This window comes from Manis javanica, chromosome 1 (assembly GCF_040802235.1).
Source record: "Manis javanica isolate MJ-LG chromosome 1, MJ_LKY, whole genome shotgun sequence".
Taxonomy (NCBI): domain Eukaryota; kingdom Metazoa; phylum Chordata; class Mammalia; order Pholidota; family Manidae; genus Manis; species Manis javanica.
Window position 1 is genome coordinate 48,836,281 of NC_133156.1, and position 17,228 is coordinate 48,853,508.

General features: G+C 43.9%; 1 protein-coding gene across 18 annotated transcripts in view; it reads left to right on the forward strand.

Moving 5' to 3' along the window:
• Positions 1-17,228, forward strand: part of TENM2 (teneurin transmembrane protein 2) — a 1,157,254-nt gene that overhangs the window by 947,563 nt on the left and 192,463 nt on the right. For 17 of the 18 annotated variants that reach the window (XM_073231871.1, XM_073231863.1, XM_073231878.1 and 14 more), the window contains one exon: positions 9,839-9,961. In XM_073231871.1, the coding sequence (XP_073087972.1) occupies positions 9,839-9,961 (123 nt within the window). Of the gene's footprint in view, positions 1-4,574; positions 5,493-9,838; positions 9,962-17,228 lie in introns of those variants that run through there. The other variant, XM_073231946.1, reaches the window with a different exon arrangement.

The window sequence follows — 17,228 nt, forward strand, 5'->3', positions numbered from 1 at the left end:
GATGGAAAGAAACATCGCCTTAAAAAAAATTGCCCTACCAGAATCAAGTTTAAAACATTTCAGGTTAAGCATGTAGAATCCACTTAACTAAAAACCATTTAAGAGAAAGATCAAGCCCAATTTGTTAATATAAGACTTTTTATTTCTGAGTTTAAGAATAATCCTTGAGCAAACCATGTCAAAAATTAAAAATTGAAAAGAACACTGGCAGCATCCCCTTGTGCCCAGTTTGGCTTTGCTGAATAAATGACCAATTGACATGAGAATTACATACAGGATTTGTTCAACATTCTTATTTCATCAACTCATTTCTCACTCCTGAAAAATTACCAAGTTCACATTGCAGGAGAGAACATGTCTATATCAACCATGGCATCTTTGGATCAGGTAGAAATAGAAAAATGGTGATTTTAGATTCGAGTTGCAAATGAACTTCTGCAGTAGAAGTGATTTTTTCATAGACCCAACCTAGTGAATTTAAGATCAGAAAGGATCCCTTTTCATTAACTCTTTTATCAGCAAGTTATTTTTGCTTAGGCCCTACCTTGCAAATAATGCAAATCTTAAATGAGTGAAAATCGGCAGCTCCCTCATTTTCTCTTTAATATGGCATTTCTTGCACATAGGCTTCAGAACTCTGTCTTTCTTTAAAGAGATGGAAGAGGACAGTAGAGAGAGCACCAAAGTATCAAGAGACCACTGTTCAATTACTGGTTTAGCCAGTCATTTGTTGTCATGACCTTGGTCAAGTCATTTGATCTGAGTAGGACTCAAGGTCACCACCTGGACAGCAAAGGTCTGGACCAGATGACCTTTGAGCCCATCTTGACCGCGGCTCTGCCATTCTGCTGTACTACAGAAAAGGAAGCCAGAAGGGTTCTCTGGAAGGGGATTCAGGCAAATGGGGGGAAAATACCTAGATGAACAAACATCCTCTGTCTTCGCTGGTGCATTGAGCTGAGCTGACAGTTGTCCTGCTATGAACTAGGATGTGCAGTACTCAGGTGCTAGGTGTCACACAGCCTGGCTTCACATCACACTACCACTTGCTAGCTGTATGTTACTTCCACTCTCTGAGCCTCAATGTCTTCATCAGCAAAATGGAAAAATATTATACACACCTCATAAAGCTGATGTGTGGCACAGACTAAGAGCTCAATAAAAGTTAGCCACGACTGCCATTGTTGTAATAACAAAATGACCCATAACCCAGCAGTAAGTAAAACACATTTCTTGAGTACCTCGTCTGATACTCCTAGATCCCTGACTCCTTTATACCCATAGTACCATATGAGGGGGGGTTTGATCATCCCTCTCCCCAGAGATATAATCGTAGTGGCTGAAAGTGCATGCGTGGTTATTTAAGCAACTGCCTCACCTACCTGGCATTTCAGTCTGGACGTATTTCCGAACACCTTTCTGCCTCTGTTCTCTCATCTGTAAAATGGAAACAATTTTATTATAAAGAGTAAATAAGGTAATGCATATGAAGTTCTTAACACGATGTTTGACACCTAGTCAGTACTTTACAAAAATGCTTGCGTTTTATTCTAGCTAAGTAGAGTGAAGCTTAGAGAAGTAGGTTAGTTTACATAAGATCATCTGCTTATGAGTAGGAATATAGGGACTTGAACCATGATGGGAATGAGTCTGTTATATCTCAGGGACCCAGGATAAGGGGGATGGTTTCTCCTTTACCCATTCGTAATCCTGCCTCCCACTCTGCCTCCTATTCCAATCAGAGAGCTCACTGGAAACAGCTTATTGGGGGTTTGCTGGGACTCCAAAGGGGAAATGGGTTCAGATTCTCTTTGTCTCCATAGCTGCAGCCAATGGAAGAAGCATAGCCTAGGATCGAAGTATGGCCGGCCCCCTGTGAGCCACCTCACTGACCCGTCTCACCAGTCTCTCCCAGAAGGCTATTTTCCACGGGAGAGTTCTCTCTCTTTGTTCCAGCGCACATTGCACATCTACCAATCGATATGACATCTTCTCCTCTAAAACATTCATAATGTCTGCTTCCTAGGATTCTGGTGGCCGCCTGCCGCCTGCAGCCTGTGTCGCCTCTCCTCCTTTGTAGCAGGTGGTCTTGTGGACCAGCCCCCCTTTAGCAGGGCTGCTGTTCTTTAAAGAAAGACAAATATTGTTTGGGTTGTCAACACTGAATGATAAGCTTCCCAGAAGGGAGGTGGGGAAGAAAGATGCATTTAGGGGTATGTGTGTGCATTGCAGGGATATGTTTTGCCATCACAAAAGCTCTAAATCCCAGACTGTGATTTATTTGCTGAATAAACCTACCAATATTATCATTCTCTAAAGGTATTTTGATCACATGGGTCCTTTCTTAGAAAAAGAAAGGCTTTTATTTTATTTCTTTCCTGGGAAAAATAGCAGCAGGAATGGAGTTGTCTGGGATGGGAAATGATACCCTGTGCAGCGCGTGTTTATCTGTCCAAGGATGAGCTGGCTCAGTGGACAATGGGACGCCTGGCCAGCCTTGCCAGTCCTCCAGGGCACATTCCTGGGGACTCCACACGAGGCAAAGAAAGCGGCTGTGAGCACATGTGTCTGTCTTGCGTATTGATCTGCCTAGTGATGCTCAGAGCAAGGGGGCCTTGTTAGAGGTCACCTAAGCACACCAGACACCACACACCCACAGTGTCCACAGTCACCACCTGCAGTGCTTCTGCTGCAGCAGGCCGTGTGAGGGGACTACAGGAGTAGGGATGACACCAGCTTGGCCAGGTAACATCCTGAAGCTGCAAAGAGCCCTGTTTGTTTCCTCCAAACACAAGAATTGATTAATCTCGTCCCACATCCCACTTGCCGTACCATCTTGAGCCTGTCATGACAATAGATTAATGCGTTGGTCCCTCTGTGTGGATTCTTCTTGTCTCAAGAACACACTGCTCCCTGGTCCTGGAGCTGCCTCATGCAACTGTCACCTTGTTCTCATGGCAGAGATACGGGAGGGGACAAAAAGCCTCTCCTGCTTTTGCAGGGGACTAGAATTAGGAAGGCACAGACAGAACCCTTGCTGATGACCGTTTTAGCACCATGGCTGGAAGATACAAGAGTGCAAGAAGAGGTGTGAATGCAGGTGCATTTTTCCAAAGCCCCCTCTTATTTCCAGCAGTCTGGCCAGGATTCTGATATCATATCTACCACTCATCTTTCCTCTTCTGTGTAATTCCTGTGCCATAAGTTTTGCAACCATTTTGGAAGCTGCAAACTGGAAGCTGGATGGATACAGGCAAGTAAGTTTTCAGAGCATTCTTGGGAGATAGGTGCACAAATCCCGTTACTAGTAAAAGGATTTGTGGGCATAACTTCCCTGCAGTGCTTTGAAAATTCATTCCATTCATTATATTGCAATACAGTGGTGGGGGGATATAAGAGAAATCACTTCACCAAGGCGGTTTGAAAGGGACTTTTTGTTAACTCCTTTAAGATTTAAATTTTTAAAACTCCTTTAAGACGTAGGGCATTTCTGAGAATGTTATCCCTCGTGGGTTTTTCTTGCGTCTCTTCTTTTAGGTAGAAGGTAATTTTGGCACTGACAGTGTTCCCAAAAAGGTACCATTAATCCATTGCAGAAGGCCCCCTCCTCTTTGAGGAAGAAGCACTGTACTCTCCTGCATCCCCAAAGGATGATAAGCAAACTGACCAAGGAAAAAGTCACCAAACATATTGATTGTTAGCCAGCTGGACTGTAAATTGAGGTTGCCAAACATTTATTTTCTATTGACAATAGTGATTCCTATCATTAAGCTAAATAGCAAGCTGGCTGCTGACCATGGACATATTTATAGAGGACTAATGACTGCTTACAAAGGGAGGTATCTATTCCTGAGCGAGCCATGACAATATTTAGTAAGTAATGCTGTAGCCCGCCTTCCCTGTCACATCTTGGCTAAGCAGTAGTTCACTTAGAAAACACAGAGGGCCTAACAGCCTCCAGGAGGGATTCGAGTGAGTCAGTAACAGGGGAGCATGGCAGTTGGGAGCTGTGACTGTGCAGTTACAGTTTGGCTAACTCACAGGCTTCACATTTACGGGCTGTGTGATCTTGGGTAAGTCACATAGCCTTTCTAGGTCTCAGTGTCCTTATCTAGAAAATGTAGGTTATATCACCACGTAACAGGATGAGAATGGAAATAAATGAGCCTTCATTCTTTAGAATCATCCAGTGTCATCCCATCTCACCCAAACAGAGGTCAAAGGGCTCCAAGGGCACCACCCTCCTGGGCCCCACCTTCCCTGTTATCCCGCACTCTCCTTTCCCCTAAACTCCAATCCAGCCTCAAATGCTCTTCCCCAGATGTCACCATGAATTGCTTTCTCACTTTAGGTCTTGGCTGAAATTACTTATCACAGACCCATCTTTGACCCATCTACATTTAAACAAAACACTGTCAACTCCCCATCTGCCATGCCCTGGCATTCCCTACCCTATGCACACTGTACTTTTCACTTACGTGTTTAGTTTATGTCTCCCACTAGAATGTAAGTTCTGTGAGAGCAAGAAACTTGTTTTGTTAACTTCTTTATTAGTTAATTTATTTGTTTATTTATTTGTTTATAATTAGTTTATTTGTTAACTTCTATAACTGTAGGTGCTCAATAAATATTTGCTGGAAGATAAATAATAAATTAGTAGTGCAGTTAACATAATTAGCCAAATACCTGGCACAATGCCACAGTAAATGTTGTCAGCGTCATCAGTGAGCAGGTTCATTTGCACGGGTTAATTTTCACTACTTGCAAAAGCGCCTTCTGCAGATGCCTGTGCAAGTTCAGAGTTAGCATTTGTGCATTTGAGCCTTGATTATTCCACTGTAGTGCTCTCCTCTCTGCAGTAGCGCTTCTGGAATTGGCTCTGTTCCCCAGGGAGCCCTGGCAGTGTTGACTAAATTGGCAGGGAGACCCAGCCCTGAGCATCCCCCTCATCCTCCAGCCCTTCTCTGAAGGAGCTCTGCCATCGTCTGTAAGGCCCCTGTGAATCCGAGCCCTGCCAAGCCACAAGACCTGGCAGGCGTGGCTCCCTCCTTCCACTCCCTAAGCTCTGCTTAGCCTAAAGTCTTCCATTTTCAAAGGGAAAGCCCAATCTCTTCCTCCGGTTATATATCGACATGCCTGATGTTTAAAGATACCCCCTGCTCCTGGGGGCCTGCTCAGCAAACAGAGTATCCGTGGCCCCCATGTTTGCGTTCTTTGACAAGCAGGGGCTGAGCAGCTCTCTGGGAAGCATTGCTGACATATTGATTGACTCTCTTGTCAGGTTGATCCTCCGCCAGCCAATGAACATGGAAGGTTCTAAGAGGCACCCAGCCGGGCCCACACACACCCTAATTACTATTTCAGACAACTCCCATTCCAGGCTGCTACTTTTCAAGGCCCATAATCTCCCATCCTTGTGGTTTCTGGAGAATTCTGTCACCTGCAGCCAACCCCACTCCCTTACTTTTGCTTCGGCTCCCTCCTAACTCCAAGTAGGTGTATTTATTACTCTTGCTGAAATCTGGGATCTGTGTGTGGTCTGTCCATCCTGCCTTGGTTTACTTTCAGCACTTCATGGAAGTTGCCTCCAATTAGCCAGAGGGATACTTTCCGAGTTTGGCTGCCTCTTGTGTTTTCAGTGGCTGCTTTCCCACTGCCACCTGGATTATGCGAGCTCCCACTCGGAGCCTTTGTCTGCTCCTTCCTTGCTGACCCGTGGAGCTCCATTGTTCTCTCTGAGGGTTTCTCTGGAGCAGAACCTGTCAGATGATAAATTGTGCATTTTGGCTGTCGGTGGGGGTGAGTAACATTAGGGAGAGGGCCTCCCAAACTCATTTCACTTCTGACCTTAAGGTGGTCTGAACAGGACCTTTTGGGATGAGCTGCTGTGGCATTTGTGGGGAATGGGTAAGGGGAACACCCCACGGCATCCAGGAGGTCTTGTTAGGTAAAATGTATGTGGATGAGGCCAGTGTTCATCCACACTCTTGAGATTAAGAAGCAATATCTCTGGCTATTCTGAGGCTTCTCAGCTTTCTAAGTCTGATTCTGACATTGGATCACAATGGGAGATAGTATGACATAATGTTTAAAGAGCTATTTTTTGCTGTTCATAGAAACAAATGTAGTAGCCCTAATTGTGTCCCAGCTCTTCCTGACTGACTTTCAGAAAGGATCTGGACTCAACAAATAACTTTGAGGAATGAGCAGAGACCTATTATATAAAAGAAGGATTTCCTTCTTTCCTTATAAATGAGTGTATAGTTCAAGATAGTCTCAGGCATTCTGCTGTAACAAAGAACCCCAAGCTCTCAGTGGCTAACCACAGTAACAGTGTATTTCTTCACTCCTCCTGTATTTCATCACTAGTCAGCCCTGGCTCTTCACTCAGACCCAGGCTGACTGCGCAGCAGAGGAAAAATATTACACAAAGTGTGTACTACCAAGTCATGTGGCCACATCTGAATTCAGCAAGGTGAGAAAATACAACCCTTCTCAGGAAGGGGTGATGAATACAGAAAATGCTCATTCATCAACCGCAGTGAAAATGATCATGAGTTTCAGAAAGAGACAAGGTTTGCTGAGATTCTTTTGCAACCAGATCACGATGAAATATGCAGCAGATAACCACCTGCCACTGTAATCCTCCTCTTATTCTGAAATCCCCCTGTGCTCAAACTTCACAGTCAACAGTTTCTTCATCGGTGAAATGGGGGTTATGATAGTACCTACCTCAGTGGTAAACTGTGAGTCTTGATGAAGCCCGTATCTGTAGAATGTCTGTGTGCAGCGCTGGCCAAGAAGGGGTTCAAAGGGCTGGCAGCAGGTACCAACATGCTAATAATCAAAATAGTTTCTCTGCCGCTCATGCATATTGCTGCCAGCCCTATTGTACCCCATCCTTCACACCTCTGTATTGTGTATTTTTTATTTACAACAGTATAATGTCCTACAATCCAACCCCTCATATCTGCCCCCTTGTGTCATTATCTATTCCAATAAACATTTATGAAGTGCCTTCTATATTCAAAACACTGTTCTAAATCTTTGGGGGGATGTAGAATGTTTAACCTCTTTCTGGCCCTAAGCAGCCATTATTCTACCTGTGAAGGAAAACCTTACAAAATGTAAAGGGAGAGACTGACTGGGAGACTGATTTCTCAGCCCCAGCCTTAAAGCAAATCAGTAGCAGAATAAGAAACAGAGTTCTCATTAGTCAGGAAACTCATTTACTGCACAGCTCCCCTGGGTCTTTATCCTAAGGACACTTTAGTCCCTCCCCACAGGCCAGAGAGATATTCTCATTTTCTTACTCAAGTAGGAGAGAAGGAATAGCTGATCAAGAAAAAAAAAAGTACAAACAAAAGCCTATTTCAGACTCCCTCCCGAAAAACAAAAAAGGTGGTTACACCCCTGACAGAATTCTCACTTATTTCCTTAACATTCAATTCAACAATAGAAAATATGCCCGAACTTGAGTTTCATTTTTGTTACCTCGCTTCTGCTGGGACACAGAGCCCTGTGCTCAGCAGGTCTGGCTTTTCCCCTTTTCCTGCCTCCATCCCACTTTCTTATTATTCTTTTCCCTTCTGGGAGTTGTCAGAGGATCGCCCGTATGCTCTGACTCTAACCCTTCTCACCTCATCTGTACTTTTCTTGTTTGCAGAACACTTTTTTTTTTTTAAAGATGCTGTGGAATCCAAAACGAAAAGGGAGGGGACAGGCCTCTTTGAAAACGGAGTGTTTTCTTGGATGACCTCTTTGTGTGCAGTAAGATCAGGGTATCATCGCCTGCTTGTGGTTCTCCCAGAGCAGACAGTTGCAATATGGTCTGTACCTTGGAGTGACAGGATTCAGCACTGTAAGAGCGGAGCAAATTTGACAAGAGTTTTCATACTGATGGGCACTGGGGAGGTTGTCATTCTTTGCCTGATGGACACACCGCTTCCATCTATAGATGTGAAAATCAAAGGTTTGTTATGCTGGAGTCCTGCCTATCTGTGTCTGTCTGAAAACACAGACCTCCTCCAAGGAAGTGCATCTCCAGCACAGCAGCAGCCAGCCCACTGGCAAGCTCCAATACCCCGATGGTAACAGTTAAGAAAAAAACATTTTAAAATAGCCAATTCCTTGGCTCCCTTCACCAGGTAATTACAAATAAGAAGCTATCATCGTCTTGAAGGAGCCACGATTAGTTCTCATTTCCTGACTTCTGCACAGTGAAAATATTTCATTATTGGAGGCAATAGGGTTCTGGTCTCTTCAAGTAAGTGACCTATGTATAATGGATAAACTGCAGAAGAAAATTAGGTGTTACCTTGATGGAAGATGTACAGTAAATGTCACTTATTCTTGTGAGTATTTATCATCTTAAAGATTTGCAGCAGCAGGCCTTACACTTCAGAGTCACGTATAGAAAGAAAACATGGTTCTGAGATGGAGAAGTATGAGAGAAAAAAGCGGACATACACAAAGGGATGCCTTGCCACCTTCATCTGAGGCCATCAATCTGAGCTGTATTGTTGTTTGAAGATAGGTTTTTAACCTTAATAGAATGCAGCCTGACTTTAAGTGGTGGTAGGCATGCAGAATTAATTGCTGTGTGAACAATTTCCTAAGCATTGTTAATTGCATTTCCTGTGGTTAATTGTTTCTCCCATCCTGGCATCATACTCGGAACCTTTCCCTGTCAGCAGCCCTTTCTCTCCCACCAGCTGGAAACATAGCAGCAGCGTCAACCTATGTCCGGGTGAGATGCCAGACAGACCCGGAGTGGTTATGGTTTGGATGGGAAATACGCAGGGGAACGAACTCCTTGTTTGTTCTCAAGTGAAGCATTTCTCAGAAAGAGACTTTGAAAGAATACAGGTGTTTGGGATCTGCCTTTACTCCTTGCAGTAAAAATGGTTCACCAAGAACCTTTAGAGACAAGGGCAGATGGAGTTTGCTGAACTAAATGACAGGTGGGGACTTGGTACAGGCAGAGTGACAAGGAGCAGCAGGAAATTTGTGTTCGGAGGTTGAGGTGCACATGAGGTGCAGCATGAGTTCTGCAGATGTCCTGTTTCCTTAGTAAAGGAGACAGTGCTTCCAAACTCCTTGTCTCATTCTGTGCTGTGGTGCACTGTGGGAGGGTGGGTGTGTGTGAGACAGAGGAGGAATCCGAATCAGAGTATTTGCAGGAAAGGACCCCATTCCACCACTGCCCCAGGCTTTTTCCACAGTGGGCTGAAAGGTATCCACTTACAGGAAGAGGGGTGAAACTGAAAAATATTTTTTAAGTTGGAAATCCTAAGAGAGGCAGGTTGTACCGTGGGCTGTACCCCTGCAGACACCGCTGGCTGCGTGGGTACTGCAGTGCAGGGGCAGTCGGGCGGCAGGCAGTCCTGGTTGGCTGCCTCATTCTGAAACTGAATGACATTTTGAGTAGTGGGGAGGAAACTACTTGTCCAAGCCCCAGACTACCAGTCTAAAAGCAACTGCATCCAGGCTGGGCGTGTCATGGAGCAGCACCTTTTACAGTGATGCCAAGGGGGGGGGGGGGTTCCTCTCATTGGTGACATCTGGCAGGCCTGCGCCCTGCTTTCTCCTCCCTCCCCGGCCCACCAGAGGATCCTCTCCCCGTGAGTCCCGAACAGCAACACCAGGAGAGGAGACCTAATCACCCAGACCTACATGCTTCCTGTATTTAGCTAATCCCTCAGGCCTGGGACAAGCCATTTATGAACTGCAGCTTCCTTAAAAGGCAATCGCAGGGAAGAAGCACCTGGCCCTCCCCCTTGACATTTGCATTGCTGAATTATCTATTCATATTTTCATTACTTTGTCTCTCCTGCAGCAATGCATCTGCTCGGACTCAATTGGCAACTGCAGCCGGCAGATGGACACACCTTTAACAATGGGATGAGGACCGGCCTACCAGGAAACGATGATGTGGCAACAATGCCATCTGGAGGCAAAGGTGAGATTGCAGCTGCTGCTTGCCCTCCTGAGGTCACAGGAGAATGCAGAGCTCCTGCCAGCTGGTTCAGGTTTGCTAATCCAAATCTTGGAAGTTATGCAAAAGGAAAAGAAAGGGGGAAAAGAATTGTTGCCTTTCCTAGGTGCCCCTGTTCAAAAGTGTTTGCTGTTCCTGTCTGTTAGCTGTGTTTGGCTAGAGTCACTCGGAGCTGGCGCTGTGCCTGCTCTGAGCAATGTGCATACCTGTGCTATCTGCAGTGACTGGCACGGTCTGGGGCTGCTGGAAAGCATCCCATGGCCTGGGCAGAAGCAACAGCGACAGCAGCAGGAGAAAGTCCTGCCTAATCAAGAAGGCTGAGAGCAGCAGGCAACATAGGCCGCTAGACGAGCCCTGGGGGGAGAGATGCAACCTCCCAGGGGAGGAAGCTGCCTGGCGAGGCTTAAAGAGACTCAGAGCTGTTCTGCTTTGGGGGAAAATACAAGGGAGTTTTGACAACTTGGGAACAAAGCTTCTCTGCTCAGAACAGTGAAGGGGACAATAGAAATGTTTATTGAAGCAATCAGGCGACTGTATTCTTGCAGGGAAAAAAAAATAGGTGCTAACAAGGTGCTAAGAAGGAGGAGAGAAAACAGAACCACGGGAAGGTGGGGACACGGGGCAATTAAAAGACAACAGTAGCCAAGCGCACAGTTAGGTGTGCAGGTTCATGGTGGAGTATGCTGAATTCAGGATGGAAATCACAAACCCCAGCGATGTTGTGCAAGGGTTTCTCCAAACAGAATTTCCCACTTGACCACGTAGCATTTCCAGGAAGTTGGCTCCCACATTTCTTAAAAACCCCATGGGGATATTTCAAAGATGAGAAAGGAAATAACATTTATTGGGCACCTAGTGTGTGCCAGGCTCAGCATTGTGTAATTTCAACAACTCTAAAGAGAGAAAAAATTATCTTAGAGAATCTGAGGCCCAAGATGTTTTAGAGACTTACCCCGAATCAAACAAGCAGGTAGGTCCAAATCTGAACTTGGATCTGTGCCCTATGTGTCTTTGGACAGGACGTTGGCATTTTCCTTAGATCAGTCATTTTCCACAGAGATGATTCCAGAATTCATCTTCCCTTAGAGATAGATATACACTAGTCATCCTGAGAGCCTAATATTGCTTAGATTATTCTCCCAGAGCTGTCCTCATGTTTCAAGGGTGACTTTTTTGTCTTTTTATCCAGTCTTTAAGAATCGTTCTACTCATCCATCCTAATCATAACACTAAATTACCTTTAAGTAAGCATGAAAAGGTTTTATCTAGTAATGAAGTCAAATGCTTTCCATTATCAGATAACTAAAACTAGACCTAAAAAGGAAAAGTATATTTTGCCTTTAGTAACTAAAACGCCCAGAGCCGTATGTGTTGGCCTCAGACTTGTAACTGTTGGGCTCCAGTACTTGACATCAGGTGCAACTTCAGTTTCCTTACGACAGTGGTTCTCATCTGGGGTTTTTTGTCCCTACGAGAACGTTTGGCAATGTCTGAAGACTCTTTTGACTGTCACAATTACAAGAGGTGCAAGTGGCATCCAAGAGCAGAAGCCGAGATGCAGTTAAACATCTTACAATATACAGGACAGGACCCTACAATGAAGAATCATCCCATCCAAAATGTCAACAGTGCCGCTCATTGGGAAACACTACTTTAGGGGTCTCTTATATTTTATCCATAAATATTCTTTAGTCTGCAAGTCAACACCCTGTTCTTTGAGAAGAATGGAGATACACATTTGAAAGTGAATATGCGTATTCTGTCAGGCATAGGGACATGTCTTTTGTGTGCACACATTCTGAAGTTAAATACAACTGCTTGAAAGAGTCCATAACAAAAGGGAATCACTGATAGGCATTAACTTCCATAAATTAAAGTCAGCCAGCTTCCCCTTTGTGATTAAGCTTCATTCCAATCCCACCCCACTTTAGCATCCCACACCAGCAGGATGGAAGGTTCCCTGCTGAGAACACATCCTAAGAGTATGGTGTCGCTAAATTAAGATGAAAAAAACACTTTCCTTGGTGCCTTTGGAAAGACCAAAATTTCCCCCTCAGATGCAACATGCTTTTGAAAATGTTGTGTAAGTCGTATAACATCACCAGTTCAGATATTTTCCAAATGAGTTGTGAGACAGAAAAATGATTACCAAACCATTGTCCAGTGAAGTCTGTCAGTAGGACTCTTATGAAAAAGTGTGAGAGTTTACAATTGTTTTAAGTTGAAACAAAACTTAGAACATCTTCTTTCTAAACACCAAAACTATGACTAAAAATTTCAGATCTCTTTCTCAGTTGTAGAGTTTGGTTTAAAAAACCACTAGAAAGGTTTTCATTTTTCTCACAGCCACCTAACTCTTTTAAAGAAAGTGACCTTAGGTTTTAATTTCTTTACCCAGTGACCTCCCCTCTCATCACTCCCCATTTCTATACATTTAGGTAACCAGAATCAATCCCAATCGACTACTTTTCCAGTGTTTCGAAGAGACAATCAAGATGTATTGGCAATAAGTTAATTAAATAACACCCCCTCCATTTTTTTGTGGTATACGATAATCCTTCACTCAGCTAATGTTTTAATCAAGATACACCACACATTGCCAGGGAGGTTAATCTTATTAAGCAATTACTGGGTAAGTATCCAGCAGAAGCAAATTAAAATGTAAGCAAAACACGGGCATGTGAGCTCCATCTAAGATGGCACATCGATAGAGATTTCATTACCTGGTCTTTAGGAGTGTTGACATTGTGCAGATTTGGAAAGGAGTCTAATAGACAGGGCAGCCTACACACTCCGATGTGTTAGTGGAAACAAAGCACTTGATTAATTAGTTGTGAGAGTGTGCTCTTTGGGCTTTGTCTTCCCTTTTCCATTTGTTGTTGTTCATCATTTATTTTTCTCCTTTCTCTCTTTCGATTAAACCTTAACGTGGCTGCTTGCGTGGTTGGGTTTCACATCAAGAGAAGGGAGTCAGCCCACAGCCTGCTGGACTCACTCACCAACTCAAGTGCGTTTCTATGTTAAAAGGAATGAACTCATACGTCTTCATTACAAGGGCACGGAGCAGTTTCTCTATAGATCTGGGATTAGATAAGCCTTGAGAACAAAGATTCGATACAGTGTTCTGACCTGGTCAGATAACATAAGGGAATCCAGTTTGATTGGCCAGGCCCAGAGGCAAAATAAACAAGAGCTTTTAAAGGGCACAACATAGGTAGCTAATTTGTGCACTGAACTTAAGAAAGTAGATTTTCATGGATGATTCTTAAAACCTATCACTCATTTTAATTCAAGATGTCTTCCATATCAGGGGTCAGCAAACTATGTCTCATGGACCAAATCTGACCAGCTGCCTGTTTTTGCAACTGACGTTTTACTGAAGCACAGCCATGTTCATTCTTTGTCTGTGGCTGCTTTAGCACTATAGCAGTGGAGTTGAGTAGGTGCAACAGAGACTAGATGGCCCACAAAACCTAAACTACTGACTATATGGCCCTTTGTAGAAAAAGTTGGCTGACTGCTCTATATCATTTGCCAAACCACTTCAACTTCCTTGGATTTTCCTGTAATTATAGACTAGAGGGAAGAGACCAAAATCCCAATATATCAGTTTTTCCTTCTTGACCAAAAGTGGAGAATAATATATTTTTGCTGAGTTTACATTGACAAATCCTTTAAATATGACCCTGGAGTTGGTCTGGCTGGGTACAAACATCAGCTCCAGCACTTAGCAGCTGTGTGAATATAAGCAGGTCGTCTGTCCCCAGTCAGCTTCTGTTTCCTCATCCGTACAATGGTACACACCTCGTAAGCTTGATGTCTGGAATAAATAGACAACACTGAAACAACATGGTACATGGTATCTGGCACTTCATAAGAGATTCGTATCACTGACATCATCATAACTTCCCTTAATTGGTCCATTTAACAAGCCTCCACAGACTACCACTTCTTATAAGGTAGTGTATTTTCCAAAGGCAGAAGCTGCCTTCAAGATAGACAGACCATCATTCTGCTTCCATTTTTCCCTTTATCTTCTAAGAATTAGAACTAACCCAAATGAACACTACTTCCTAAACATCTGCTCAATGAGGTCAGTGGGAAGTAGGACTTCCCACATGCAAAAGGCCCGTGCACAGAGCAAGCCGGCCTGTCCCCCACAGCATTGTTTGTCTCTGCAGCTTGAGTTCTATCATTGCCAGCCTGTCTGTTTTAAGCCCCACCATTCTCGGTTTATAACTCAGCTGTAAACATTTATTTGTGCCTGGAGCACATTTCTTTTCTACCCTTTGGAAAAAAAAAATCAGAATTTCCAGATGGTATGCAAGTTGGAAAAAAATGGCAAAGACTGTTATTCTGTTTAGAAACATGTTTTTCTACACTTGCCCTTTCAGCAAAAACTTCATAATGATTTTTACTAGTTGGCTTAATGCATGGTACTAGGAGCCAGATTCGCAGGGAGGATGGTAATTCTTCCTCTGGCTCTCATCAGCCTCTCAATGAACACAGCCCAGGGTTTCAAAATCATCAGTTCCCTCCATGGGGCTTTTTCAAAGTCGGTGAAGTTCCCAGAAGGGCAAGGGGCACTATGTTTGAGCCAGCCGTTACAATACTGCATCTCTACTGACAAATACACCAGCAGCCTACATATTAACACAACAACTCCCTTTGTTTTGGAGGCTGTGGTATTCCACCGTTGTTACAGGTGGCTACCACTTAAGTGCATTATATTGGTGGGACTTCAACTTCTCCTTGCCACCTGTAACCACATTCTAAGTTGCATAGCTTCTATTATTGTACATGGCATCATCGTGGGTTGACATGGTTGCTGACAATGAGAAAACTGGTTTCCCTTCCAACTGCATTTGCCCTGATTTGCCTTGGCAGTTTCTCCAGAGGTGACCTGCACACCCGGACTCTGGTCTCTGTGATCTGCTGGATACACACCTCTTTGCATCTCTTGTATGTAGCCCATGGTCTAAAATGTAGTCAGTAGAGTGGTTAAGATATGTGTGTTTCAGAATCAGGCAGACATGGCTTTTGATCCCAAGGCCATGACTTAAGAGCTCTGTGACCTTAAATAAGTCACTTTACTTCCACGGTCCTCTCATCTGAAAAACAGGAAAAAAATCATAGTGATATCAAGAGCTTACATGGCAAGAAGTAACCATCCAATAAATTTTAGCTGCTATGAATAACACTAATAAACTAAAGTACTTACTAGTGAAAAAGCATTTTCACAATCAGGTGTATAAATAACTTACTGACAAAGAGTTGGCCATTTTTATTGAAGGTGTCAAATTAAGGTTTCAAAAGATGTAAAGGCCACATGTACTCCTAAGCATTGAAGGATTTTATAAAAGTCATTATTGCTGTGTGCAGCAGTGAACACTCAGAAATCTATTCCTTAAGAATGGCCAGCCAACAGCAGGACTGCTGATAACTCAGATGAACTACACAGTGTAAGGCAGTGAATCTCATGTCCTCTGGAGAATCTTTTTGCCTATCTCTTTGTTAAACAGAATCCTCAGATGGTTGTCCTGATTCCCAAATAAATGGAACTGAGGTGTAATGACTGAAGCAATATTCTGAATTCAACTTTATTTGCAATAGATAAAAATATGTGAGGCAGAATAATCTACAAGGCAGATTTATGCCGAGGTGCCTCCAGAGTTCGGTTAAGTTTAGGAAGTATTAATATGAAGCTTCATTTCTCTGGTCTGACTGAGTCCATTCCCATTATAACTTGTTGGGGAATAGTCTTGCTGTTTCTGTAAATGAATTATGGCAACATTTTCTGAAATGATTAGCTCCTAATGTGGCTATGGAAAGCTGTCGTTTTGCTTGACATCAGTCTTATTTAACTGGTTGGAATTTTAGGTACATGTTTCTGAAATAAGCAATAGCTTCACATTTACATGAGCAGTCTTCCGTGGAGTTATAATGGTGGGCCATCCTGTAAAATTGATCATTAGAGTGCTGCCTCAGAAATCCCAGAAATCTCATCTCTAAGCTGGAGGTGAACCAGCCAGAACCATAGTGTCTTAAGCATCTGCTTCTTAGGGCAAAATGATGATCATCTCCACTTTTCACTGTGCAGCTCACAGAAGAATTTGACATGGAAGCTACAGCTCTCAGCTACAGCTCTGGGAGATGTGGGCTGGGCTCCATCCTGCCTACCAGGACACCATACTCAGTCATTACCTGGAACCCAAGGATGGTGGCCAGACTTCCATAGAATGATCACAGAATGGCCATTAATTCCTCTCCTGATGTCAATCAAGCCCAAACCAAGTCCATGGGACCCTGGACTGCAGGCTGCCTAGATAAGGGATAACGGGAAAAAACATACACCCCAAATTTGATGTGACAGTAGTAGATGCTTGATAAATGTTTGTTTCATGAAAGTATGAATGAATGGCCCACCCAACATTGCTTGGGACATTCATTAACCATCATTAAATGAATAAAATCTGGCTTCCTTTCACTAATACCGGCTGCACAGAGTTGCCCACCTGAGAAGCAGCCAGAGCACACAGTAACCCCTGCAGTTTGGAGCAATGAACTTGTGACTTGGTTTTCTCTGGCCACAGCATGTTAATTCATGTGATGGGTCCCTCCTTGTCTGCACATATATTGACTACTCGTTGTACATTGATTTCAGCTGCTGTGGAACATGACCGCCTGTTTCATGCAGGCCCACAGCATCCTTTGGCCGTCGGTCGTTAATTGTGCCCAAACAAGGCACAATCTCTATTTTCAATTAGACCACCATAAATTTATCCTCCAAGTCTTGGACATAAATAGTTACCAGCTGTTTTTAGGTAGCACAAAACCAGGATAGAGAGATGTAGAAGGGCCTGCAAGTTGAATACTGAGGATGTTTCCTGGTTAATCCTTAGAAGCAACCCCATTTCACAGATGAGCAGACAAACTTAGGGGAGAGAGTGATTGGGCTGAAGGCACACAGCTAGTAGTGGGCAGAGCTGGTGCTCAAACCGAGGGCTGACCAGCTCTGCTGTGCAGCAGCTTCTCCTGCAGTCTCAGAACTCCTCAGGATGAGGATTCCCCTCCTGGAGGGAAAGGTAGAAACCTTCATTATTGTGTTGTCTTGTTGCCTCTCTCCCAATGACATCCTGTTAGGAGTTAGCCAGGTTTGTGGCCCTAGAACAGCTGGCATGGCTGCGGAGAGCCTAGGTTCAGATCCTTGACTGTGGGACTAGGAGCCTCG